The sequence below is a fragment of the Xenopus tropicalis genome, chromosome 4 (assembly GCF_000004195.4).
Source record: "Xenopus tropicalis strain Nigerian chromosome 4, UCB_Xtro_10.0, whole genome shotgun sequence".
NCBI classification, from domain to species: domain Eukaryota; kingdom Metazoa; phylum Chordata; class Amphibia; order Anura; family Pipidae; genus Xenopus; species Xenopus tropicalis.
In genome coordinates, this window is record NC_030680.2 from 126,328,951 (window position 1) to 126,356,097 (window position 27,147).

The window sequence follows — 27,147 nt, forward strand, 5'->3', positions numbered from 1 at the left end:
CTCAGACTTTACGTGAGGAATGTCTTAGGACAGCCCACCTTCCTTGGAACAACTAAAAAACTGGAAGAAACGTTTGCATCACAGAGCACTGACACCTCAGCTTATCATATTGAGAAAACAAGAACAAGTATAGATTTATATAGATAATTCTTCAAGCTCAGAGCATGCTACAAATTTGCTGCCATAACTGCTAGATAAGTCTGCAAAGTAGTATGACGATGCATCAGCAATCCAGGTGTTTGCTTGCACGCCACACAAAGATTTCTTATGGAACAGCAAAAAATACAGACCACAGATCAGTATTAAAGGAAATGTTAACACTATTTTAGCTTTAATATCTCCTATTTTATATACCCTTTATAATCATTATCTATTGAAGTTTTGACAGCTACAAACAAGCAATCATTAAAATCATGAAAAATAAACAGCAACTATACATAAAATAAATTTGTATGTGTTGACATTACCATAAGGGCTTAAAATGTTGTTCATTTAAAAAGCATGGTAAATTTGATATTGCATCTGAAGTAAACAGAAGTTCATAGTTGCAGACTTTTAACTGAAATTTGAATCAAATGCATTTAGTGTGGGCTAGAGTACAGCATTTAGTGAAAAGTAAACATTAGAATAAAGTCTGAAGCAGCCACATTATCTGTCAACTTAGCAAACACATAGACACTAACTAAATGTATGACATTCATCCTCTAAGTATATGAAAGGGAGTAATGAGCCACGGTTAGCGTAAAAAGCTCATGAGAAACCCAAGAGCATCTTTTACAAAAAATAAAAACAGTGCTCTTACTCAGATCAGACTCATTTATAAGGAGTCATTACACAAAAAAAATCAGTTTCTGTGCCAGCACAATATTTGTTGATGTACACTGTACAAAAAAAAATCAAGAGGACATCTTTATATAAAAGATATAGAGGAACACCACTGCTAAGTAAAAATGTTTGTTGTTTACACCAGCCTTTACCTGGCAATAGTATCTGTTAATGCTCATCACCTGTGTGTGTAGCGCAAATAGCTTCCATTTGTAATTTTCCCATACTACTCTATTTTTTAACACCTGCTAAGACGTATTACTAGAAGAGGAAAGCAGGACTATGATCCCATGTGAATTAAGGTGTTTTAGCCAGCACACTTACCATTTTCATATAAGGTTTGGATTGCAAGTTGTAAATTATGAATATGTCTGATGCAATTTAGACAAAGCTACAACAGATATTAAACAAAAACACACCCAGAGGTACACCTGTAGTAGCTAAAAGGAGGATCACATATGCAGCCTATAATCCCTACTCCAAAAATGTGTTGGTAAGGCTTATGATATATCATAATATTATGATAAATATTATATTATGATTTAGGAGTAATTAGAATGGGCATAGGTTACTAAGCCTGTGCAAGTAGCTAATGCTGAGGCCAAAAAGCAGATTTATCTGCTGGCAAAAATCTCCCATGACCGCCCAATAAAAGCCTGCAAATGCTCAGGTATGCATTTTTTAATCTAAAAATGCCTCATTTGTCAGTGGGTGCAGTTTTTTCATGTTGCAGCACTAAGAACTAACCTAAAAGACTGGGTATTAGGAAGTTGGCACCTAGTAAACAGTTTATCTAGTATTAATGCCAAAGTAATCAGATATTCACTGTGCGTTACACTCCTTTTGCTCTCAGAAATTTGAAATATATGCTGCTGGTTAAACTGCATAGTTCAAGCACCAGCAACTTCTAATATATAAAGAATAGCAAAAGCCGGATTACAGTGTTATCAGCTCTATTATTTTGCCATCACCTTTATCCATTATAGAGAGCAGCAATGCACCTGAAATAGCTGTTTTAAGGAAATTTAAAATGTTAAGGAATCTGAAAACAGTAAAATGACACTAATGCCTATGCCAACACCTTTCAGGTGAGGTGGCTTCAGCAGTAAAATGTTTAGTTTACTTTCCTTACAAAAGCATGGCACAGCAGGCGACATAATGTCTTCGGATTATCACAAAGGGATAGAAGAAAAATTCAACTCCTTTGAACCCAATGCGGTCAGTTTCCAAAAAGGAAACAGTGAACACATCTATATAGATGACTGAAAGCACATAGAACCCACCTGGAATATATCCTATGAGATTCACCCCATGCGATGGCAGCTTGTTCACAGTACTTAGAGCATTCAGGATCTGCAAAGAAATGCAACAATCTGAAAAAAATCAAGAGTATTTTTTCTCCACTCTGCACCATCCTGCATGGCTGCAGATAAAGTATTAATAGTGACATCTTCCTCAGCAACATAATCTTGTTACTGAAGAAACAATGACCTATTAGATAAATTTGGTGGTCATAAGCCATGGCCATATATTGGTCATATCTACCTACACATTTATCTATAGTCATATTCACAAAAAATAAACAAATACAGGGCATGCAAATGTAAAATGTATCTCTTTCAACCTTCAGTTATAAGCCCTATAACTCACAGGGTGCACATTTCAGCAATTAGAACTAAAACAGTCTCCATTGTCAAACTTAGAACATGATGCAGAACAACAGACAAATAGAAGCTTTGAATAGTGTAGTTATGATCCAACAAAGTAATCTATCCAGGTCCAGTACTGGCCCTATTAAGGATTACCAGATTCGTCATTACAGGACTCGTGTGATGGATCGTGTAATGGATATGACAATGGGGTGGTATTCTTATATATCTGTGTCATGGAAATAAATTAAAACTAAACGCTAAAAATAAATATGGACGAACCAGCCTAAAGTTCCAGCAGTTATGATTCGGGTACAGAGGGATCATCATCTTGAACTTCATTAGAATTATCAGTGATCCATGCTCAGAGTGGTCTGAGCAGCTATTGAGAAGCTAAGTTTAGGGGTCATCACAAACCATCAGACAGAAACCAATGTTCTCATGTCATAGAAACTGATGCAACACGGATGATTATAACATTCTGATGCACTGGTTGATTTCTGCACTGACATGTACTGAATATCTGAATGAATTACTAATCAGCATTGCACTGTGACATTTATATTCTATGTATACAGTATATTTGTGGTCAGTCCCTAAATTCAGGTAACACAGAGAATGTGCAGAGAATCGCATAGCTGTAGCTGCACTGGGCTGTTAAACAATGTGTGTAGCATTTCTTCCCTACTTCTTTGTTAAGCTTTAGTTCTCTTTATGATATGGAAGTATAGGGATATTTCAGATGCGGGGGGGGGGGCGGTATTTTCTACTATCAATAAAATGTTACAGATTCAGCCTTAACATACATAACACATTCTCTGTCTGCTTCCAGTAATCAACTGTACAAACTCAAACAATTATATTCCAGTCTAAGCATTTAGACATTGAGACTTTTACATAACCTGGGAGATCTTACTAATGCTTTTTATAAAAAAAACATGCCTCACTCCTTTTGTTACTTATATATATTGAGAGTAAAATTGGATAACAGAGAACAGTCAGGGTCTTGAAAGGTAGATCATAGGCTTCACAGTACAGATTATGAAATAAATTTTAATCACATAGAGGTAATTAATAATTAAGCAGGTTCTATAGATTTGAATAATTTATTTAATGAGGTTCTGCTAGCTGACATGCAGCTGCCTTTTGGGGTGATGGCAACTAAAGAATATTTACCAACCCACCTTTATATTTAGAAAATTTTTGTTTTATGAACAGCTGCACAAAAAAAAAAAAAAGTTTATTTGATCTGGCCAGTTACCTCTTCTCTAGATGCCCCCATTGGCAAATTTTCCAGCCAGATAATCCTGGTGGCTCCTTCAGGAAGTGAAGATCTTCTGTAATCTTTATCCTGCCAAAGGAAATCAAACTTAAGGTTAATATATTGCCAGATGAATTTAGCTTGTCACAGAGTTTGACAAATACATGGAGAAATAATGTCTGAAACAATGTAATGTTATAACAAATAATGAAAATCCAAATACTATTTGATATGAAATGCATGCTGCACCAGACTTTTCTGCTGATGGCAATGTGACACCTATGCCAAAAGGTCTCCCCTTAAAGGACACAGACAAGTGCCAAAAGATGGACTGTACGCATTAATGACAAAATGTCAAAAGCCAGTCGAACAAACAGAAAAGAATGGATCTACCTCTGTTGAAGTAAGAAGACTCGCACTATACCTTACTTCCTTGCTGAAGGTCTTCACGAAACGTTCTTTCCAGGGATCGCTTTTCAAGGCTGTAACCACCTCTCAAGTCAGTATCCTTGTAATCCATATTTCTATAATCAGTGTCTTCACTTCCTAAAAATTCCATTGCAGCCTGGCTGTTTGGTACTATGGTAGGTTTTCCAGATGTTGTACCTTGAATTACCTGAGCTTTTCTATCAGGGTCTCCTGTGTGCTTTGTGAATATTGTCCTTTTTTCATTTCCTCCAGCATCTATATCAGTTGCCTGCTTTCCTTTAAGTTCCTGAGCAGCCAGCTGCAGAAAGTCAAAAAGGAGAGAGCCGTGTCTTAGGAGTTCTGCAGGGGTTGCAGACTCTCCTGCCCGGAGATCCTCATCTTTTTGCACATAGCCAGTTTTAACAACTCGGTCAGAGATACCCCCTTTTGAGTCCTGAACAATGTTTTCTTTTTTGCGCAAGTCCTGGTCACTAGAACCTAGCACAACAGAAGAAGATTCAGCCTTAGAGGGGCCAGCCATGCCATTTTTCAATTTGTTGTTTGCCTCCATATTTTTAGTGTTTATCCTGTCCCGAAAATCCATATCCAAAGACTGAGGGCAACTTGAATGCTGAGATGAACCTCCAGGTTTTGACACAGGGTAAGATGCTTTAGCCAAGTGTGAGGTAACTTTGTCAGAATGATCAGTTGTGTTTAGAGGGACTGAAGTGGGAGGCATACCTGTTGCACATTTGACTTTTGCTGCAGCCACTCCCTCTCTGTAAGCTGCAAACACAGATACAGTTTTCTTTGCCTCCGAACCAGGAGTTAGAGGCTTGACAAATTGTACAGATAGAGACTTTATTTGGCTATCACTATTAGTTTCCTTATTTCCTGCTATTTCTGATTTCTTGTAGTCTGCATTTTCTTTTTCCCGGTAATCTGCATCTGAACTCTTTCTCTCCCGGTAATCTGTGTCAACACGTTGCCGCTTATTCTTTGCATCTCGATAGTCTGAGTCTTCACTCTCTTTTGCCCGGTAATCTGCATCTGAATTATCAAGGTAATCTAAACCTGGAATTTGCTGCTCTCCAGCACTTCCTACAATCTCTGAAGTACTTCCTTTGCTTTCACTGTATTCTGCAGAAAGTAGGAAATGGATTCCCTGGTCTTGCTTTGCTGTAGAAGCTCTATAATCAACAAACCCAAGTTGATTTTTTTCCTCTAAAGTATCAGAAGGCTTAATATAATTTAAAGATGGAGACTTCATCTGTTCGACAGCTGTAGAAGACTTTCTTTCCTTTTTATCTGAATCTGCAATTTCCTTGCCACGATAATCTGCATCTGTGCCCCTTCTTTCTCTATAATCTGAATCTGTTTGTTTTCTCTTCCTGTAATCTGTATTTTTTTCACGATAATCAGAGTCAGGTTCTTTCTCACGATAATCAGAGTCAGGTTCTTTCTCACGATAATCAGAGTCAACCTTTTCATGGTAATCTAAACCTGTTATATTTTGCTCTCTATTTCTGAACCCTATACTCTTACCCTGACATATATCAGAAGTTTTAGTTTCCCCTTCTCTGTAACTTACGTATGCTTTTTCTACATCTGTGTGTGTGGGTTCTACATTTTCATCTTTACTCCCATCTATCTTTTGTTCGCTGCTGCTTATATCATCAAGGTTTTTCTGAATGAACTCTACTGCTCTACTTTCTCTCTCTGTGGAGCATGTTGCAGAAGTATCCTGTGTGCTGTATTCTAAGCCAGTAGTCTCTTCGTTGTTATAGTCTACTATAAGAGTACCTCTATCTTGATAGTTAAAATATGGAGCCTTTGGATCACTATAATCAGTATTTTCCCTTTCTTTATCTCTGTAGTTTAAAGAAGCACTCTCGCTCTCTGAGTAATCTACAATCATTCTCTCCCTGTTATCAAAATCAGTCTGGTCTCTCTCTCTGTAACCCATGCCTCTTTCAGTTTCTCTAAATTTAAAGACATCCAATTCTCTTGCTCTTAAATCCATGTCTACATGATCTCTATAAAACCCATGGATGCCCCTCTCTCTATAATCAATGGATGCTACTTCTCTCTCTCTGAGAGCAAGTAAAGCAGCCTCTCTTTCACGGAGCTGTATTGCTGCAGCCTCTCTTTCCCTTAGCAGTAATTCACCTGCATCCCTCTCTCTAAGTAATAATTCTCTTGATTCTCTTTCTCTTAGTAAAATGTCTGCAGCCTCTCTTTTTCTGAGTTCCAACATCGCAGCCAGCCTCTGTTCGTACTGTAAAGTTGCTGCTGCTTCTCTCTCCATTTCTCTCTCCCTGATCTCCAATGCTACAGCCAATCTTTCTCTAAATTCTAAAGCTTCTTGTTCCCTGAGCTGTGTAGCTGGAGAAAATCTCTCTCTGTACACGGCTGAATGATCTGCCTCTCTATAATCCACATCAGGGATGCCCCTCTCCCTCTGATCTAAACGTGCAGCTTCTCTCTCTCTGTAGTCCATATCAGGTCCTGAATGGGCTAAGTAGTCAGGATCAGACATCTCTCGTGGTCTGTAATTTATTGGAGGCATCTCTCTCCTTGGGATGCTTTGATTAAGTTCTCCTTCACAAAACTCCATATTCCTCCTGTGCTCATCTTCAGGAAAGGTCCCAAAAGGACTACCACCTCTGCCAGCAAATCGAGGCAATGGACCTCTTGGTGCACCCCGAAAGGGAAAAGGAGGATGACCTCTGTCACCACGGCCTCGTAATCTTGGACGGAAACCATGAGGACCTCTGGGTGGAAAAAATTCTCCTGGGCGTCCCCTGTGGGGAAAAAAAAAGCAAAGTTATTATACAACACAGAACAATCATTCATACCAATGCAACACTGAATTACAGTAGCAGCACATAAAACACCAACCACAAAATATTCATGGCAAAACATTACCTTAGTGGTATTGTGGATTATTACAGTCAGAGAAGTAATGCTCTTTTATGTCAGAGATTAAAGGAAAAGTAAAAATCACTGGGGGGTACCAAAATGTTGCAGTGCGAAGACAGAAGGAAGAGGGTCACTCTCTTGCAGCTACCCAAGCTTGGTGCAGTTTTCTCCAAGAAGGAGCACCAGCCCGGGGTATAAGGTAAGCAATTACAATCACTGTGGGGTACATTTTCTCACCTTTCAGTGATTGTGCCTTATCCTGTACAATGAAATCACAGGGGTTTTTTTGGACTTCAGCACAATATGTATTTAAAGATAAATACATATATGTAAAGTCAGTTTGCAATGTCCAACTTGATAGAGGTGTCTTTTCATCCTCAACTACATGTAACTATGTCCAGAGGGAAATGGCTGATGGTGTCAATAATCATGGGACCAAGCAGCAGATTTAAGAGATATATATATATATATATATAGCCCCCCCTTATATATATTATATATATAAATAAATGTTAACTCACCGAAAAGCAGGGACTGGCGGGCGAGGGTTTTCCCACATCTCTTCCGGCTTTCAAGTTCTGCAAAAGGTAAATTAAGACTGGATTGAAGCTGCATTTAAAATGAAACAAAATAAATCAATAATATTGATAAAACTATCTTGCAATAAAAAGGTATTATTAAAAATAAAAGCAGTAATGTAGCTTCCACTAAGAAACATGCCAATTGTAAAAAAGACAAATTTAAAAACAAAAAAGTATGCTATAGTTTCCATTAAACCCTTTAAACACCTCGCAATATAGACTCTACAGCACTGATGTGAAACAAGAGTATGTTTCTGGGTTTCCTTTTGATTTTTGCAGCCCATTCCCCCATATTACTTTAGAAAATGGTTACAGGTATATAAAAATAGTAAGTAAAAATAATTTTCCCCTTGTTCCAGTATCCAAATAATCATTCAAAACCAATGCTCAAATTTAAGACAGAGCCCCACCACCTTTTTAGGCGGATGCATGCACAAAATTGCCACCTGTGGGTTTTGGTGACGTGAGCTTTTTGTTTGCCTGGAAAAGCTCACAAGTTTGTAGATGGCAGTCAATAATCTCTTAAAATATTGGTTTTGGCTACAAGTGGAAAAAAAATCAACAATATAAAAATATCAAATTAAAAAAAAAATACATAAATACTTTTGACCAGTGCAAGAATCCCGATTCTCCCCAATAATACAACTGACTGGATATGGAGCACAAAGTAAAAAGGAACAAACTCACAGATAAATGAGATTTTGGCGGCTCACATTTCCTTTTAATTGCATGGGTATATCAGAGGCTGCACTAAGGACAGCTCTATTCATTTGAGGAAAATTATAACTTTGAACTAAAATTTAAAACAACATAGGACAGAAGGCTTCACATTATGTTTTGGGATTCTGAACCGGCCCAAGGCCACCGCAAGCTTTTAGCCGTAAAGAGCTGAGCCACAGAAGATTCCCCAAATAGTTTACCATCTCCTTTGCTCCTTATTATAACCCCCCCTCTAGGGCTGGGCGATATACCGTTTAATACCGAATACCGGTGTTTTTTTTTTTTTAAAACTATATTCATTTTTCAGATACCGCAACACCGGGGTGTCAGGGTACTCACCCGTGCAGCCTTCTTGCGTGCGCACGTCCCATTGTCCGCGGGACGTTGCACACACGCGTCCAGGTGCGCGTGCGTCAAAGCGCACGTACATGTCAAAGCGTGCACGTCCGCGACGCGCTGACGGCGCCGGTTCTGCGCATGCGTGGGGGGTATTTAAAGCTATCAAACGCCTCCTCCTGTGCTATGTTGTCTGCGGCCTTGCCTGGGAAACTAAGCCTGCCTGATTTACCTTACGACTTTCTGTTGCCGATCCTTTGCTTGCCAGACTCTGATTTTCAATACTGCAGTAATTATTCTCTAATTTATTAGTTAATGGGGTTAACACCTAATCATGCATGGAAAAAAAAAATACCATCAAATACCGTGACACCGATATAATTTTGAAAAATACCGTGATATAAATTTTTGGTCATACCGCCCAGCTCTACCCCCCTCTGTATAATTCATTACTGTTAATGAAGCATAATTAGTTCAGTATATATAATACAAGCAGGCATACGTTTCAGCCCCCCCTTTATCTGCCTGGGTTGTATGCTCTTAGCAAGGAGATAACCCAAACCCCAGCCAAGCTGAATACATTGATATGAAGAAGTGTTGCACTGCAACCCCTCCAAGCAGAACCATCCCTTCGGCCTACAGCTGAGACCTACCCCAACCCCCTCCCTGCCCAGTCAGTCTGCGTTGCACCACACAAGCAACATAAAGCTAAAAGGCCACGTCTGCTAAATGCATATGACATTTATACTTCATAGTTGCTAGTGACTGGTTCCAATTCTATACAGACACACTTTATTCCCAGGGCCCCGAATGTTATCAATACACACACTAAAAGCTCCTGCTATAACTACTGAGTGCGTCTAACTCACACAATCAGGCGTTTCCAAAAACCATATAGATGTGTATTTTAACGACGGTCCCCGCTGTAGCACCGCTTCTCCGCTGCCCATACGCTGTTCTCCTCCTCTTCCTCCTTCCCACATAGAATGCGCAGACACTTCCGCCCAGACCGGAAAAGGCGGGAATATCCCGAGACGCAGGGTACCATGGGCATTGTAGTCCAGGTAGCCAAAGAAAGGTGATTGTAAGAGCTATCTCTTAGGAGCGCTATTGTTGCTGGGAGATGTATCTAGAAGCATCCTGGGGTGAGCTGAGGTGTATTGTGGCTGGGTTTCAGGTTTTAGGGAGAAAAAAATAACCTTGTGTTTTAATAATAGTAGGTGTCGACTGTTGCATTGGTAAAGGGTGGAAATAGAGGTGGGTTCAGGAGGGCCGAATATCTGCAAAGTCATAAAGTTTATGGTAGTCCTATAGATACATTAAGAAATAATATATATATATATATATATATATATATATATATATATATATATAAATAGAGAAATACGTGTGCCTGGGATTGAGGGCACTATACAGAGAGCAGCACCTGATTGTGTCCCTTTATAGGTGATCTGTGCCTAAAAATTCTGTTTTATTTGTTCCAGATGAACGAAAATATAGTTCACTGCCCCTTTTAAGTGGGTTTAAAGTAATTTGTAAATGCCATTGCAGTTGAAAACAGTTTTTATCCTGTTCTACTCTCTGGTTCTGACTCTATGGGGCAGATTTATCAAAATGTGGGTTTAGAGCTCAATACATAAAAACTCACCCATGTTCTATTCATTCCTATGGGATTTTTAGAGGGGTATTTATCAAATGGTGAGTTCTAAATTTCACCCATTAATAAATACGCTTCTAAGAATCCCATAGGAATGAATAGAACATAGGTGAGTTTTTATGTATTAAGCTCTATTTTGATAAATCTTCCCCTATGTAGCAGAAGTCACTTCCCCCCCAGGTTAATCAGCTGCTACATTGTTTCAGAAACCAATAAGCAGAGAATGCAGACAAATACTTCAAATATCACTATGCAGGCTTGCAGATATATATATATATGTATATAGCAAAAATTTACCCTCAGTTGTAAAAAAGATATAAATCACAGAGGAGTTTAATGACCATATTAAGGAGGTGACTTTTAATACCATCATATTTTACCACAGGGAAGTACATCATTTTTAAGTTACATACATATAAGTTACAGTGAATCGTAATAGAAATGGCATCACTGATTATAACTGATGACTTCATACCGTTTATAAGAATATTATTTGCAGGATATTTATGGCTTTATATATATATATATATATATCTCAAACCAGGGGTGGCACTCCGCTTCAGTCTTTATCCCGGGTGCAAGGTTAATAGTTTAAGTATCAATTCAAGAACAATTCATGTGAATGATGTGATAGAAATGGCATCACTGATTATAACTGATGACTTCATAACGATTATAAGAATATTAATTGCAGGATATTTATTGCTCTTATGGCTCATATATATATATATATATATATATATATATATATGTGTGTCTTTCAAACAAAGAACCGCTCATACAGGACTTACGAAAAATCAAAAAAATTAGTTTTTAGAGCGAAAAACTGACGTTTCAGCCGTTACCCCAGCCTTTCTCTAATAAATAATTCTCTTCTAAGTCCTGTATGAGCGGTTCCTTGTTTTCCTTGTTTAAAGCTGTTTGTTTGTACCTGAAGGGCTGCACCCAGGCATTCATTTTTTTTTTTTGTTGTTATCATTCTTTTTATTGTTTTCGAGAGTGCCGCCATTCTGTTTGTTTGTTTGTATATATATACCTGAGGGCCCATTCTTAGAGAAAAAGAAAAATACTTAAAAAAAAAAAAGTCTAACTAAAAGATGCAGCTAAACAAGCGGCTGGGGGGATACCCCTCCATTCCATGATCAGTTCATTTGCATTTGATGATAAGCGAGGCGAGTGGTTGCTGCCCTTGGAGCAAGACTGGAATGGAACTAGACCCAACCACAGCGCTGAGGGCACGGTGGCCTATCTTATATATTTTAACCTGGAGGGCACAACAAATGTTTGCAAGTATAGTTTACTTCCACACTGTACATATATTAATGAAGATTTTCCCTTTATGAGTTGCATATGGGTGCATTTCACCCAAACTCAAATTTCTGTGCCCACTTTAAATTGCCATTGTAAATGTCTTTTATTTTCCTATGGCTGTACATTTAATGTTACAGTGTTGCTGCATTCAATGCATGACATTTTTGGGTATATTTATGCCTATTTTATAATGTTATTTGGTTTGTTTGATCTGCTTTCCAAGTCTGAGGCTGTACCTGACCAGGACCACTGTTAGGGGCATACAGCATACAGGGGGTACTGCAGTCAGGGCCCACATGACAGAGGGGGGCCGAAGAGACATGATTATGAGTATGATTTGCAGGTAGGGGTGGAATGTGGGGGAATGGACAGGATTTGGGTGGATTGTGGGTGGTATTTCGGCAAATTGGGTGTGACCTAGGTGGATTAGGGGTGTGGTCATGCATGATCTGCCTGTGTATTTTTTCTTTTTGGGCCCCATTCTGCATGCTGCCCAGGTGACAAATGAGTCAATAATTTGAGCCCTGTGGAGGGACAAGGTCCCAGTTAACTTAGTATGGGGCCCCATGTTTCCTTGGGCTGTACCTGGCACCTGAAATAGCAGATTTTTTTCAATTGCCCTATCATATTTTAAAAACTTTGTTTTTTATGACCATTCAGCTTATGCTACTGAAGATTTCCTGGGCTGTACATGGCACCTGAAATAGCAGATTTTTTTCAATTGCCCTATCATATTTTAAAAACTTTGTTTTTTATGACCATTCAGCTTATGCTACTGAAGATTTCCTGCTGTTATTCATATCTAATACAAGTCACCAGCCCTGATTTGCTACATCTCTTGTTGCTACCTTTACCTTTAAGTCCTTGTTACAAGTCAATACGCCTGGCTGATAGAAAAAGATTTAAGAAAATCACACATAGCCACAATCTTAATTGAAAAAAAATATTTTCCTTAGCTCCCCCTTTAGACAACATATTTCAGGTTACTTCATTATTTAAATTTTCCTGCTTCCTATTTTTGTTAAGGTGAACTGATGTTTTTCTTTTACTGACTTTAAACAATAAAACAGAAGCCAGCTGAATAAAAGAACTGTGAATAAACATAGGCAAAATTTATAGCCCATTTGAGAATTTCTGGAGGGCTACAGGTTGGATATCACTAATATAGTAGTATTTAATTTATAGATGTATATCTGTATAGTGGATTTAATGAAAGAAAAGCATGAAGGGTGAATTTTCTAGTCTTTCCCTGGGGATGAACAATATTTTTTTAGGGGCATAAATCAGTGGCGTAAATTCTCTGAGCTGGGCCCCCCTGCAAAAAAAATCTACAGAGGGACCCTGCACATATCAGGAGAATATCTGCTCGCTTGGTGACATCGCCAAGCGAACGGATCTGCCCGTGTATGGGGATCTTTACCGGGCCCCCTCGCCTCGATGCATCATCCTTATGGTCTGACGCGTCCTCCGCTCCCCGCCCATTGGTCTGTAAATCCCAGCTCCCCACCCACTCTCCTACTTTGGAGCTGACGTGGAGTGGAGATTTACCTGCTAAGTGGAGGAAGCAGACCCCACAGTCCTGGCCCCCCTGTCCCCCACCCCCATGACCACAGGGCCTGCTTCCTCTACTGTTACGCCACTGGCAAGAATTAATCTTGTACTTCAGAAAACGTATAGGGGAGTAACAACTTGGGCAGCAGAGCCGCTCAGTGCTGGTGCTAGAAGTGCAGAACTGAGTCTTACCTCCTTGCCATGCTCTAGAAAAATCTTTTAGATAGGCTTCATCTTATACCTGTGGATTACCCAGGTCTGCTGAGCAACAGCAGTCTCTGCTGCCATCAAGCTGTTGTTGAATAGCTTGTCAAGCTTCACTTTAATGCTTATAGGCTGCTAAGCTGAACTTCTGTATTTTAAATGAAACCTAGCTAAAAATAGTAAAAGTAAAATGTATAGTGTTCACTTCATTTTGGAAACAGCCTACTGCTTGCATAAAGGACTGTAAGCAAATGGGATACTGGTTTTGTTTTAGTGCGAGTGTAAAAGAAAATGAGTCTGTAGAGACTACAATTACCACAATGCACTGGGCTGTTCAGGGACTGACCTTTAAAACGTACAAGAGTGAAAAGGAATTCTCCTGCTGGCAGGATGAGGGAGAGTCGGCTGAATGTATCGTGAGAAGTGTGTTCTGCAGTCTCAGCGGGCCAGGATTTTGCACTGGCAGATGTGACAAAAGCAATTTAAGGTATGGGAACAAACTTGACACTTAAATTAGTATTAAGGTCAAACAAGGTCTTCTGGAATATAATGCATAATACCCTTATTTTCCCTTTGTCGAATCCTTATGTATGTGTATAATATTTTTGCACAGAGTTCTGCAGTTTTATATTAATTTACCATGTGAGTCTTTTTGCAGATTTGTTAACAATGTGCACTTCCAATTACAAGGCTTATGATTCTCTTTGGCGAATGCAAATTGCTGTCAAACCAGTGCAAAACCTATAGGCTGAATTGCTCTGTAACGCAGGTCTAGATGTTGTGCATATGCTGTACTAAATGTTGAAAACATTCATTTTATAACAGCTGTACAAAATGTTTAATAAATAAGCATATACCTAACTTTATCAATCTGATATTATATGTGTAGTTTTGTGGAGAGTAGTGGAATAAGGGTCGTTCTTGGCACACAGCTTTCTGTGTGACCAGATGTTGTTATGGGACGAGGCTATGCAGTTAAGAGTTCTGGATTGCTGAGAAGTTCAGTTATAGGCATTTCTGGGACTTTAAGAATAAAGACACAGAGCTACTTAGTAGCAGCTACTTGTCATGGCTACTAAACACCGGAAAATATCCTGCATAGAAAATACGGAGAATTGCTCTCTGCTAAAACACACTTAGAGACAATTATCAGTAAATGACCAGCATTGTCTGTTTTTGTAGCTGTGACAAGTAGTTGCTACTAGTAGCTCCATGTGTCTTCACCCTAAAGGGAAACTGGCATTTATATATATATAGAAAGATCTAGCGCTAGATGCTAACTGAAAAATTGTCTGTTGACTTGAGTGTCATACATTACATGTGTTTAGTATCACTACCTGTTATATTTTTTTTTTTTTTCAGATTATGAGGAAGGAATGTGTACTTCATAATTTCCTGTGTGCTGTGAGAAAGCAAGTGAAGGAGGTCTGCAGTTTGGGATGAACATGGCTTGATTTGAGAATTTATCCTCTACGGTGCACATTGATTCAGGACTGCACAAGATGTCACAGAGTGAGGCAACGATTTCCACTGGCACCTTATCTTTACCAGAAAATCAAGATTCTCAAAGGTCTGCTAGTCCTGCCCCCACACTTATCCAAGGCACCGAGCCAGGTAAAGATTTAGCATGTAATGGTTTAGGGCTCTGGCACACGGGGAAGATTAGTCGCCCGCGATAAAACTCCCTGTTCGCGGGCGACTAATCTCCCCGAGTTGCCTACCCCTGCCATCCCACCGGCGAACATGTAAGTCGCCGGCGGGATGGCAGACGCGGTGGGGCGATTTCCGGAAGTCGCCGAAAAAGACTCGTGAGTCTTTTTCGGCGATTTGCGCAAAATCGCGCCGCCGCGTCTGCCATCCCGCCGGCGACTTACATGTTCGCCGGTAGGATGGCAGGGCAAGGCAACTCGGGGAGATTAGTCGCCCGCGAACAGGGAGTTAATCGCGGGCGACTAATCTTCCCCGTGTGCCAGAGCCCTTAAACTTGTGTTGTTCCTATATACAGGGGTGTAATTACAGTGGGAGCAGACCCTGCAGTTGCAGGAGGCCTTGAGAGGGCTCAAGGAAGCCTCAATTAATACAAGAATTAAATATATCTTGGTAAAATAAGTCAACTTACAAATGTTTTGGAGCTCTAAATTGAATTTGCTGTGGGGCCCAGCAACATCTTGTTAGGCCACTGCCTATATAAAATATATATTAAACTATTTACAGAAGTTTGTGTAGGAATGGTTACTGTTTAAACTTTATACACAGGCTTGATGTAGTAAATCTGAAATTTACTAAGTTCCATGGCTTACAGTCTGGTAGTTGTTGTTGTTTGCATATGTAGCCCGAAATATGCTCTGTGTGAGCAGTAATGGAGGAATGCCGTTTAGTTCACTGCAGGTACAAACAGAATTGGGCAGTTTTAGGAGTTTTCTCTGCTGGCCTTTTTCTGTTGTTTTTCTGAAGCATTTCTGAAACAAATGAAACTTTAAGGGCTGTGGCACACTGGGAGATTAGTAGCCGCGCGACAAATCTCCCTTGTTGCGGGCGACTAATCTCCCTGAAATGCCATCCCACTCGCTAAAATGTAATTTGCCGGTAGGATGGCATATGCAGCGTCGCGTTCGAGGCAACTTCGGTGATTTGAGCAAATCGCAGCGGCGCGTTTGCCATCCCAACGGCTATTTACATTTTAGCCGGTGGGAGGCATTTTTGGGAAGCCGTGTGCCACAGCCCTAAGTCAGACTCAGTTTTTTCCAGACAAAATAGAGATTGACAGGGAAATATCCTGTTATCATTCTAACATCTAGAAGAGCATTTACTGATCTGCTTTAAAAAGAAATCCCAATTAACTCTACTGAGCAGCCTATATGTTATTACTGAAAATATCTGTTGGGTGTAAGGAACTGCTTCTTGATGCACTTTGGAAAATCAAGAACAGAGTGCTTCAGCTTCTGCACCTCTTCATCTATTTCTCTTTTTCATGCTATGGGATGACGGCCCCTTTACTGTTGCAGTCAGTTTAATTATACCATTGGTATAGGCTGTGCATCTTGATAAGAGCAATTTTCTGATGAAGAATAATTTTACAGGTATACTTAAATCTCCAAACAACTGCTACAAGATGTCAAAACTGCTGCTTGTCAGCTGTTAGAGGGTCATTCATTTACTGTACAGTAATGTAGAGAAACTAATCAGAAATATGCTTTCATTATTTTTCCTTTAGTCTACTGACCAAAGCTAGATTGGTTGCTATAGCTTACTGCATTGGAGCAGAATTGCTCAGTTTCAGTAAATGAGCCAAACAACACTCTGGCTCACAGCCTGCCTCAGCATCACATAGTGATTTTGTCTGGACTGCAACAACAGACACTGCAGGCCCTGTGGCTTCTGGGGGCTTAGTATAATAGTGGGAACTTTATTATTTTCTGTGCCAAGGCCATCTTCAGTGATTCTAGGTGTTTACCTGCTACCCAAGGCTGGCTCTCTGTCTTCTTTTCTGACCTCTGGGCATTCCCCCCAGGCTTGGCCAAGAGCATGAACAATGCAGAACTCTTTATTAAATTTCCGTACTGCGCATGACTTGATACAAGGAATACCTAGGCGAAAAAAAGAAAATGGCACCATAGCTGTTGCGCATTCTGATGAAGAAGCCTGGGGTAGCAGGTATGCGGCTAGAATCACTGAAGGATGCCTAACAACTTCTCTTTCCACTTCCTTCAAACATGTTGGATCACTAAAACCTGAGCATAAAAACAATGTATTGTTAAAAAAAAACAACAACATTTTAGAAGACTATGGTCAGTTTTTCTTTGTGTGCAGAGATTTTTATTTCCTGTAGTTACATGTGTGTCTGTAGTCCCTTCCTCAGGAAATAAGCTGATGTTCTAGTTCCTGAGAAAATTCTTCAGTCACTGGTACATAATAATTTTTGGAACTCCATTGCTGTAGCCTTAGGCCTGTGGCTTTTTGTTCTGTGAAATGCAATCCACTTTTCACAGTGCTCACACTTTCTGCCTGAAATACACCTGCATTTGGTGCTGTCAGGTAGATTCCAATCCAGACCCCGTAGTTGGTGCTGTCTACCAATCCAGGTAGATTCCAACTTACAGGGTGCACTGCCACAGTTGGGTGCTTCTCCACTGGCTGTAAAACACAGAGAGAGAATACATTCTAACACTACTGCTGACACGCAAAGCAGATTTTGGTGACTTGTTCAGATCTGTTAATTTAAGCCATTAGCCAAATCAGCAGATCATTGTTTCCAGTTACTACAGTATTAAGGTGGCCATAAACGGGCCTATTCTAGCTACCGATATCGGTCCCTTAGACTGATTCGGCAGAATATTGGCCTGTGTATCGGCACTAAGGAGGAGCCTGTCCAACCGACATCTAGCCTGAAATCAGGCAGATCTTGATCAGACAGGTTTGAAAATGTCGGATCAGGAACTGCATTGGCTCATTGATGCGGTCCCCGAACCGATGGATCCCTATACTCGTCGTTCTAATTCGATCGTTTGGCCCCAGGGCCAAGAATCTTAGCGTGTATGGCCACCTTTAGACCATTTGGCCATAGATCAGATAGCACCATTGTATACACATGTACGGCCACCTTTATTTTCTATAGAGCTTCTATAAAAGCTTTGTAACATCATTATGATTTTAAAATGTCTTCGCAGTCTAGCATTTGCTCTTTCATGGCCCTTTTATTCTCTGCATCATTATCTCAGGGGCTAGTCAGGATGAAGCAATGTTTGTTCATGCTCAGTCCTATGAAGATCTTACTGGAGAAGAGGAAGGCGCTGTCCCTGGGAGCCCAGGTGTGGAGGGTGCAGTGGAGTCCAGTAGCATGGAACAAATAAGCGAGGACTTTAGCAAGCTCAGCACCAAATTAAGTTCTTCGGATCAGGAGACACAGAACTCAGAAGTCCGCACTGATTTGGGCCGGAGGGAGTCTATTCGCTCTACAGGCCAAGAGGAAAATGAAGAGGGTGGACTTAGGGCTCTGGAAGCCTGGTACAACCACCAGAAACATGTATTTGTGCTGAGTGAGGCAGGGAAGCCAATATACTCTCGCTATCATTCAGAAGAAGCCCTCTCCAGCATTTCAGGAGTCATGATGGCTCTTGTGTCCTTTCTGGAGACTGAGAAGAATGCAATCCGCTCCATACATGCAGGTCAGGAACCAGACATTCTGTTGTATTTTAAAGCTCATTGCCGACACATGCATTTCACTAAGCTTAGATCTACACCATAAATATTTTCACTTAACCCGACTATTGCATTTTGTAATTACCCATAAAGTCACCATAAAAGGATTTCAAATATGTACAGACACCAATACATAAGCCAGCACTAAATAAGTATGCTCAGTATAACCAGTATTTTATAATTTCCACTGTGTTTTTTCTTTCTTTTTTTACGATAATTCACACCATTTGGACTCAGACCCCTGAAAACCATAAAATCATAGTTCTAATTTATGTGGATAATGGTCATTTACCTTGTTTACATTAGACCATGATGAAAATGAAAGGAATGCTGTCATAGGAAAACTTGTTTTTTTCAAAAGGTATCAGTTAATAGAGCTTCTCCAGCAGAAACCTACATTGAAATTTGTTTTTTTCATTTTAAAATTTCACATGGGGCTAGCCATATTCTTCATTTCCCAGAGTGCCACAGCTATGTGACCTGTGCTCTGATAAGCATCAGTCACAGTTTACTACTGAGCTGTAATTTGGAGTGATATCTTGCTCCCTTAACATTGTTCTGCTGATCAGCTGCTGGGAGGGGGGGGGGATATCAGCTCCCAGTAGATATCAGAATAGCACTCAATAGTAAGAAAATCCAAGTCAAGCTTGGGACTCCTCCAGTTACATGTGAATAGGAGAAACAATAGGTTACCTGAAAGCAGTTCTAATGTGTAGCACTGGCTCAGACTCAGACACAATGCACTGAGATGGCACCTACACTCCAATATTACAATGAATTTGTTGGTTTAAATGGGAGAGTGGCATTTTTGCTATGTAAACAGTGTAAATAAAAATCACACCATAAAAATCATCACTATAAATTTCAAGCTGGTGGAAGGTTAATTAATTAATTGTAGCCAACTTTGTTACAGGCACAGAGAGTTGATATGTCTTTTAAAATGACACGATACTTAAACATTTAGAAAAAGGATACACATTCTGTATGGCTTTCTTACTTTATAAAACAAAAGTACTCCCATGTCTTAGAGATAATGTATTCAAATATTGTGTGTATAAATTACGCATTCTAACACTTTGGAATCACTCAGCTGACCAATCGTGGCTGCTCCCACTAATAATAAAAAACACTCTCCTGACATTTACATTTTAATCTGCCATGCCAGGGTCAGTTTTATTGGATGGTATTAGATTAAATTCATGTTATTATTTAAGGCCTACTAGAAACTAACCTTTTTTAATATATTCCCTTACAGATGCATACAAGGTGGTGTTTGTTCGCCGCTCCCCCCTTGTCTTGGTTTCTGTGTCTCACACACGGCAGTCAGAACAGGAGATTGCTCAGGAACTACTCTATGTTTACTACCAGATACTCAGCCTTCTTACGGGGACTCAGCTTCACCATCTTTTTCAACAAAGACCCAGTTATGATCTGCGCCGTCTTCTCTCGGGGTCTGAACGTATCACAGACAGTCTACTAGACTTAATGGATATTGACCCAAGCTTTCTTCTCGGAGCAGTGCGCTGCTTGCCTATTGTATCAGGGGCAAGAGACGCTTCTAGTTCTTGCCTCCAGCAAGCTAAGGCCAAAAGCTTAGTATTCTCAATCCTGATGTCTAGGAACCAACTCATAAGTTTAGTTAGAAGGAAAGAGCATTACCTTCATCATATTGACCTTCACTTGCTGTTCAACCTTGTCACCTCCTCCAGTTCATTTAAAGAAGGAGAAGCATGGACTCCAGTTTGTCTGCCAAAATTCAATTCTTCTGGATTCTTCCATGCCCATATCTCCTATTTAAGCCATGATCCTGAACTTTGCCTGCTTCTGATCTCCACTGACCGAGAGGACTTCTTTACAGTATCTGACTGCAAAAGGAGGATTGTTGAGCGCATGGAGAAGCGAGGATGTTGGGGCTCATTACGAGAGGCTTTAAGAAGTCCCTTTTACTCTGTTGCCCAGGTTGATATCCCAGAACTTCGTCACTTTCTTTACAAATCAAAAAGTTCTGGCCTCTTCACATGGTAAGTAGGGTGAATTAACCGATTCTAATATCGCCCGCAATACCAGTGGCTTCAATTGGGAATGTTTTTCAGAACAGAAGTCAGTTCTGAATTGAGAAAACCAGTCAGATGATTGGAGAAACATCTTAAAAAAAACCACAGCAAGTCTAGTTGATTTGACTTATTACTATTAATGTTCATTTGTACAGATGGCTGCTGTAAGATTGTGTTAGTGACTTCACAAGACAGTTAACCCTTGGTTTGGAAACAGATTTTCAGAGCCAGAACTTGGGGTAGGCTGTAGAGGTACCTGTCTAGGTCGCAACGCTGGGGGGCACCAGTTAGGTACCTCTCCTGCCTACCCCTGGTCCATGCTCCCTTGCTTCCCCCGCCGTCTCTTGCATGCATGCGCAGTGATGTGATGCAGGGAGGGGGTGGAGGAAGCAGGGGCGAGGTTGCCAGCTGGGTTGCCTAGGGCATTTGCTCGGCTTGGCTCACCCCGGCAGATTTCCAACAGATTTTATTGTTTTGCGGTTAGATTTGCACTGACAGCGATGGATTCTGTCGGCCAGCTTATACACAGAGTAGTTTTTATTGCAGAAATGCATACTTTAGCATTTCTGTGCTGAAATCTGCTCTGTGTCTGTTCACACATTCCAATTTACCAACTGCAGGAAGTGGGCAAAGTGCAAAAAATGGACATATAACGTCATGTTTTGCCACAGGTCTTCAAAAATGGAGCACAATGTATATAAATACATCAATATACAATCCAACAGTGTATGTTCCATGTGAAAAGGTGAGTGCTGGTTCTTTGGCGCAGGTCTTTGAACTGAGAAATGAAGCACAATGAATACAGAGTTGCCAAACACAGACAGCACTGCATACATGGAAGATGAGTGTGTTCTACATATAAATATACTGTACATACATATGCACAGTAATTGCTTTTGTAAAAATTTACTTAGTTAAAATGATCATGTGATGTTTTTCAGTCCAGCAATGGATGTTCCCTATGACACAGATGAGGAAAGAAGGCGACTGCTGGCTCTCTATCAGTACCTCCACAGCAAAGCTCACTGCAGTTCCCATCATCTTACTACTATTTATCACATGGGAACCAATGAGAATATACTGACTTGGGTGAGTGTAGCAAACAGGGCCTGCTCTCCAGCTTGCAAAATATTGTTTCGATGCACCTTGCAGCCTTCCAGGTATTGCTGAACTTTACTTACTAGCATTCCTGACAGGCAAAGAGTGCTGACAGTTGTAGTTCACCATTTTTTCAGACTTCTCTCATCTTGTTTTATGAGAATGAGTTGCTTTATTCCGCTGAATTAGCAGTGTGTGTCTTTGTTGTCTCATATTGTGTAAATAACCACCAATGCCAATGTTTATGAGCAAAGGTCTGTCCCATAATTCCAGTTAATCAATACAAAGCTAGCCTGACAATAGCCAGTATGTGGCTCCAGAACAGTGTACAAAATTTCTTGGTGAACTTTAAAGGGAAACTAAAGTGATCACCTGCCTTTATCTACATTACCTCCTTTCAGCAGGTGTAGAGGCCCTATGGGACTTGTTATCCTACCCACACATGACCAGTGATTGGGGGTTGCCACCTTTTCTAGTTAATGTGGGTTAGGGACAATGGGTGGGGGGGGACTTATACCCAGAGTAAAGGTTTATTGTTCTCCACAGATCCTTTTTGTCAGGTGCATAGCCCGGTATTTTTCGCCACTATGTGGCTCTCTCGAAGCCCCCAAAGTAGTATGGTTTCTCTTTCAGAAGCCTGTAGCTTTATTTGCAGCTTCTGTAAAAATGATTCTGTTAGGGCAGGAGAGGTGGGGATGTCACTTATTTATTTTTCCTGCCTACCACTTTTTTTCTGGGGAGAACACTGGGATTACTTGATTGTTAAGCAATATTAAACATTCCATTGGGCCAGAGAACTATTGGTAATATAATTATTATTCATTGTATGTTGTCAAAAAGGGCATACACCAGGGCACACAAAGCACTCACTCCTCTCCACCTGAGCTTTGAAGCCAGGTGGAGAGAAGCAGGTTTGTTCCAATATTATTCTGAGTTGTAGCCGGAGATCGGGCAGAAAAACATGAAAGCATGCGTTTTTCGGTCCAATCTCTACTCCTCTCCGCTTGGTGTAGCTGCACTGGGGCCAAAACTGTGCCTGTCAGTGCAGCTAAACCAGGAAGCATATAGAAGCAGATCCAGTTCTCTCTGACTGGCTACAAAACACAGGTGGAGAAAAACAGCTCATACCAATAAACCTATAAGGTCATATGGCAGGTAGTGCAGATAAGAGAGTGTTTATTGCTGTGTTAACAGAGAACTAGGCTACAGCCTGCCTAGAAAGCTCACATACAGATATTAAATCGGAATAAGAAAACTTACAGAATATTGTTTCAGTGGTGGGAGCATGCAGTATGTGTTTTTTTGGAAGGTGGTTTCCAACATTTCTCTTGGATATCTTCATGCTTCTCCAGTGTACCCCAATGTGTGTTTTGTGTGTGTGTTTGTGTGTTTTATATAGCTTACCAGACACACCTAATCAGTGGCGGATTAACATTAGTTATATCTGGGCAGTCGCTGTGGGCCCATAGTTCTTAGGGGGCCCAGCACCATAGAGTGGGGCCGTGGAAGGGGCACAATGAGGAATAAGTGGGGGGCTACTAGGGGCACAGCCTGGGGCCAAAGAAACAATTATCCACCCCTACACATAATTACATGCAAATGCCTTTGCCCAAAAACATTAAGTGTTAGGTCTGACTGTCTAAATAAGATAATTTTAAGCAATTCACCGTAACTATTATATGCTTTATAAATATACTGAGAATACTTTGCCATTTTTTCTTTTCAACCATTTGTATTCTAACATGTAGGACATATTTTAAATCAAGGCCATCATGTGTTGTTTCCATGGTAACATCATGATTGTACATTATATTGCATAGAAAGCAGTGAGGATGCAAGACACAGCATGTGCATCATAAAGTCTATGTCTGTGACTAATTTCAGACATTAGTCTTAAGTATTTTGATACAGTATGCAAATGGTCATTCTTTTTATTTGTTTTGCTTTTTTGTTTTTAATAATTTAGCTTTTTGTTGAGCAGCTCTGCAGACTGGGATTGTCTAGTTTCTAGGATCAAATTTACCCTAGCAACCAGGCAGTGGGTTAAATGAGATGGGCTGGAATATGAACAGGAGAGGGCCTGAATAGAAACATAAGTAATACAACGTAACAATGACAGTGCTAAGAGTAGGCTATCCTACTCCAGAACAAACATAATTGCTACACATAATAATGTGACATCTTGAATCTTCCCAAAGTGTGATGTTTGCTACTTATTTCAGTAGGTCAGTAGAGCAGTGCTGGCAGGTTTTCAGTGTTCTGGGTAAACCGAAGAACAAAGAAGACCTTTCACCTATATAGATTTTTGTAGTACATAGAGTACACATATTTGTGAATTGTCTTCTTTCCTAAGGATTTCTATTGATTCTGCACATGAAAGAGAGAAAATCAGAGCTGCTTTTCCTTGGCATTTCAATTCATTTACTCAGAAATAACAGTAGGTGTCACTCTACCATCAGTGCTGGCATTGCCAATCAATAAGCTCTAAAGAATTTATAGTTTCAGCTCTTCTGTTTCAGTTCTTAGTTTCGCTGTTGCAGTTTTTCATTTGTATTCAATTCAATAGAATAAAAATTTTAAATTAGAATTAAAATATACAAAATATGTGTTGTTATTGGTAACAGGATTGCAGCCTAGCAAATGGTGATAGATGGTAATACCTATATTAGTACCTAGGGAGAATTGTTTAGTTTCCTTGCCTGTATATGATGTGCTTGTGAGTGCATTTCCATTAGCCCCAGCTGAATATAGCTTTAGTTGTTTAATTATGTATTAAAGTGGGAGTGTGTACATCGTGGGTATGTGAAAAGCAGGTGTAGATCTTGTCCTATAAATTTTTTGTAAGTGACATGTAATGTGTACGGCAAGGGGATTGCTCACAGGGCTGCCTTTAGAGCTGATGGGGTCCCATTATTTATGGAAACAGGATTATTCAGTGTATAGCCCAAAGCTGTTGATAAACTACAACTCTTAGCACATCATGACAGCCTTCATCCTCACCAAATGATGGACTGCAGAGGGAAGCTTGGAACCAAAACATCTTGCAACAGACATAGATGCTGTATTACAATCAGCGATAGGTGTGAAATTGTCATTTAATAGATAAAGGAATGCTACAGTCTCACCAAGTAATCATTAGTGCTTCATTGTGCTAAGCTTTTCCAGGATGTTTTTGTAAGAAGAGCATTTGTTGCTGTTTTCATTAAAGCTATTTGGGGTTGCTGAGTGGCTGGCTAATGGTCCCTAAAGGAGTTGATAAGTAGGAGTCATTTGAATGGGAGGCCATTGTTCCCAGAGATTGTTCTGCCACCTTTTATTAGTGCTTGGGGCTAAGTATAATGTGTCCGTTGTAGATACTCTGGCACTAAACATGCCTGAAATTGCTATTCTAAAGGTGGCCATACACGGGCAGATTTTAGCTGCTGATTTGGATCCTTTAGACTGATTTGCCAGCTTATCTGCCCGAGTATGGGCACCCCCAACAGTCCTACGCCACTGAGATCTGGCAGGTTTAATTTTCCCTTGGATTGGGGACCGCATTGGCTTGTTAATTCAGTCCTCGCTCTGACGGGCCTATGCCCGCCGGTTCAATACGATCGTTTGGCCCTAAGGCCATACAATCAAATGAGCCCAATACCGCCCACCTTAGTTGGGCATATCTGGAGAAGATCTGGATCTTATAGTGTAAGGCTATCTTAAGGCTGATGGTAAAGAGCTTCTTTCTTCTGATAGAGAACTATGGAATTCCTCCTACCGGCATCCACTGGTACATGCCTCCCATTTGTATAAATAGGAAATGCCCTGCCTGTCTAGGGCAAACCCTTCTGTCAGTAAATGCCTGGAAAAACTCACATGTTCCACAGTGGTCCCCTCCTGACAGTGTCTTTTTTTAACTCATATGGAGAGATGTAACTATAGAGAGACCAGACCCTGCTACAGCTGGGGGCCTAGTTGATATAGGGGGCCCATTAAAACCTATGAATGATAAGCAGTTCAAAACTTGTGTATGAAAAAATGTCTTATTTACAAAGCTTAGGGGGCCCTAAAATTACTTTTGCTCTTTCTTTACAGGTAACAGATGCATTTGAACTCTACGTTTGTTTCAGCCCTTTGGCCACCAAATCAATAGCTACCACTGGTGTCTCTCGCCTATTGCGCTGGATTCGCAAAGAGGAGGACCGGCTTTTTATTCTGAGTTCCCCTACCTACTGATACTACTTTTTCCAAATGCTGTTTTTTTTTTTTTTCAACTTTCATGAATGAAATAGAAAAAAGGGTTTTCTCTGTAATCCAAAAGGAGGTAAGGGGTTACCCATTAAGTTAAAAACACATTCCTTCAGATTAGGGTTACCAGATCATTTGAAAATTCAGGGACACATCTAATAAATGTATGTTGCGTGGCTGTACTTTTTGCATTCCAATGAAATTGCAGTGAGTGCAGCCCTTCTACATAGATTTTCTTTACATGTATGAATTTTTGGGTAACCCTACTCATGATGGGCAAGGAGCCATGTTAATTTACTGTACCAGGAGACCACCTTCTGTGAATGGAAATGTGTAAGTTTGGCACTGCTGCGGAACTACTGCTCCCTTTGCCCAAACTGTAGTTCAGTAACAGCAGTGCCTTTCCCTTCTTCTACCTCAGATACATCATAGAGAAACACCCAGATACTATAGTTGTTTCCTGCCAGAAAGAAAATACTATCCATGCCCCTTGTCCATTATTGACTTGTTTATCCTTATGATTGTCTGGCCTTTTTGCTTTCTGTGGGAATATATAGCTGCTTCCTCCCAGCATTCCGGGTTCCATGTCTAGCTGAGAAAAGCAGACACAGCACTGGTGTCTCAAATTGCATTTTCTACACTAGAAGGCACTGGCAATTCCCTGACATGGAAGAGGTTGGGCCAAAACAGCGGCTGCTGATTTTCCTGTATGAAATACATTCCAGTATCATTAACTAATTAGTAAGGCTATCCCTTAGGCCATATGGGCTCAAAACCTTCTGTGATAAAACCAAAGAAAAGAATGGCATTTAATGGACTGTATATATCTCCATGTGCAGCATGTAAAAGCAAAAGCCCAGTATTAAGATGTTAAATAAAAGCTCTGTTTTTCTTTTTAAATTCGTGCAATTATTTTTTCTTTCATGTTAAATGACCTAATGGAAATTCAGAGAGGGAGAATGTGAAAGTATGTCTGATTGCCGCTGTGTCTGCATTTTTTTCTAAGGGGAATTAAATATCCAATAAACTTGGCTCTTTTCATTTAAGTTTATGGCATAGAGCTGCTGTAATGTTTCCGATTGCTAGCAGCCCTATGCTACATAAGACTGAACCCCCATGTTCTTGTAACTTACGTTTAGGCTTTTCC

At 40.2% G+C, this 27,147-nt stretch overlaps 2 protein-coding genes across 10 annotated transcripts in view; one reads left to right on the forward strand and one right to left on the reverse strand.

Annotated features, from left to right (window-relative positions):
• LOC100498473 (RNA-binding protein 6-like) overlaps window positions 1-9,677 on the reverse strand; it is a 30,278-nt gene extending 20,601 nt beyond the window's left edge. For 5 of the 6 annotated variants that reach the window (XM_004915562.4, XM_004915565.4, XM_002935637.5 and 2 more), the window contains exons 1-5: window positions 9,572-9,677; window positions 7,587-7,643; window positions 4,160-6,947; window positions 3,736-3,825; window positions 2,109-2,178 (exon numbers count right to left, since the gene is read on the reverse strand). In XM_004915562.4, coding sequence (XP_004915619.2) covers window positions 2,109-2,178; window positions 3,736-3,825; window positions 4,160-6,947; window positions 7,587-7,624 — 2,986 coding nt within the window. In that variant the 5' untranslated portion in view covers window positions 7,625-7,643; window positions 9,572-9,677. Of the gene's footprint in view, window positions 1-2,108; window positions 2,179-3,735; window positions 3,826-4,159; window positions 6,948-7,586; window positions 7,675-9,571 lie in introns of all 6 variants that reach the window. The other variant, XM_018093670.2, reaches the window with a different exon arrangement.
• A 14-nt stretch (window positions 9,678-9,691) lies between these two features.
• Window positions 9,692-26,900, forward strand: mon1a (MON1 homolog A, secretory trafficking associated). Of its 4 annotated transcripts, none has more exons than XM_004915566.3 (7): window positions 9,761-9,847; window positions 13,700-13,912; window positions 14,788-15,039; window positions 18,144-18,590; window positions 19,880-20,645; window positions 21,620-21,767; window positions 25,848-26,900. In XM_004915566.3, the coding sequence occupies exons 3-7, from the start codon at window positions 14,928-14,930 to the stop codon at window positions 25,986-25,988; spliced, it is 1,614 nt and encodes a 537-aa protein (XP_004915623.1). In that variant the 5' UTR covers window positions 9,761-9,847; window positions 13,700-13,912; window positions 14,788-14,927; the 3' UTR covers window positions 25,989-26,900. The 4 variants fall into 4 exon arrangements, with proteins under 4 accessions (XP_004915626.1, XP_004915623.1, XP_004915624.1 ...); XM_004915567.1 differs by having other exon boundaries at window positions 9,764-9,847; window positions 13,815-13,912; XM_004915569.2 differs by lacking the exon at window positions 13,700-13,912 and having other exon boundaries at window positions 9,692-9,780.
• Window positions 26,901-27,147: the final 247 nt, after the last annotated feature.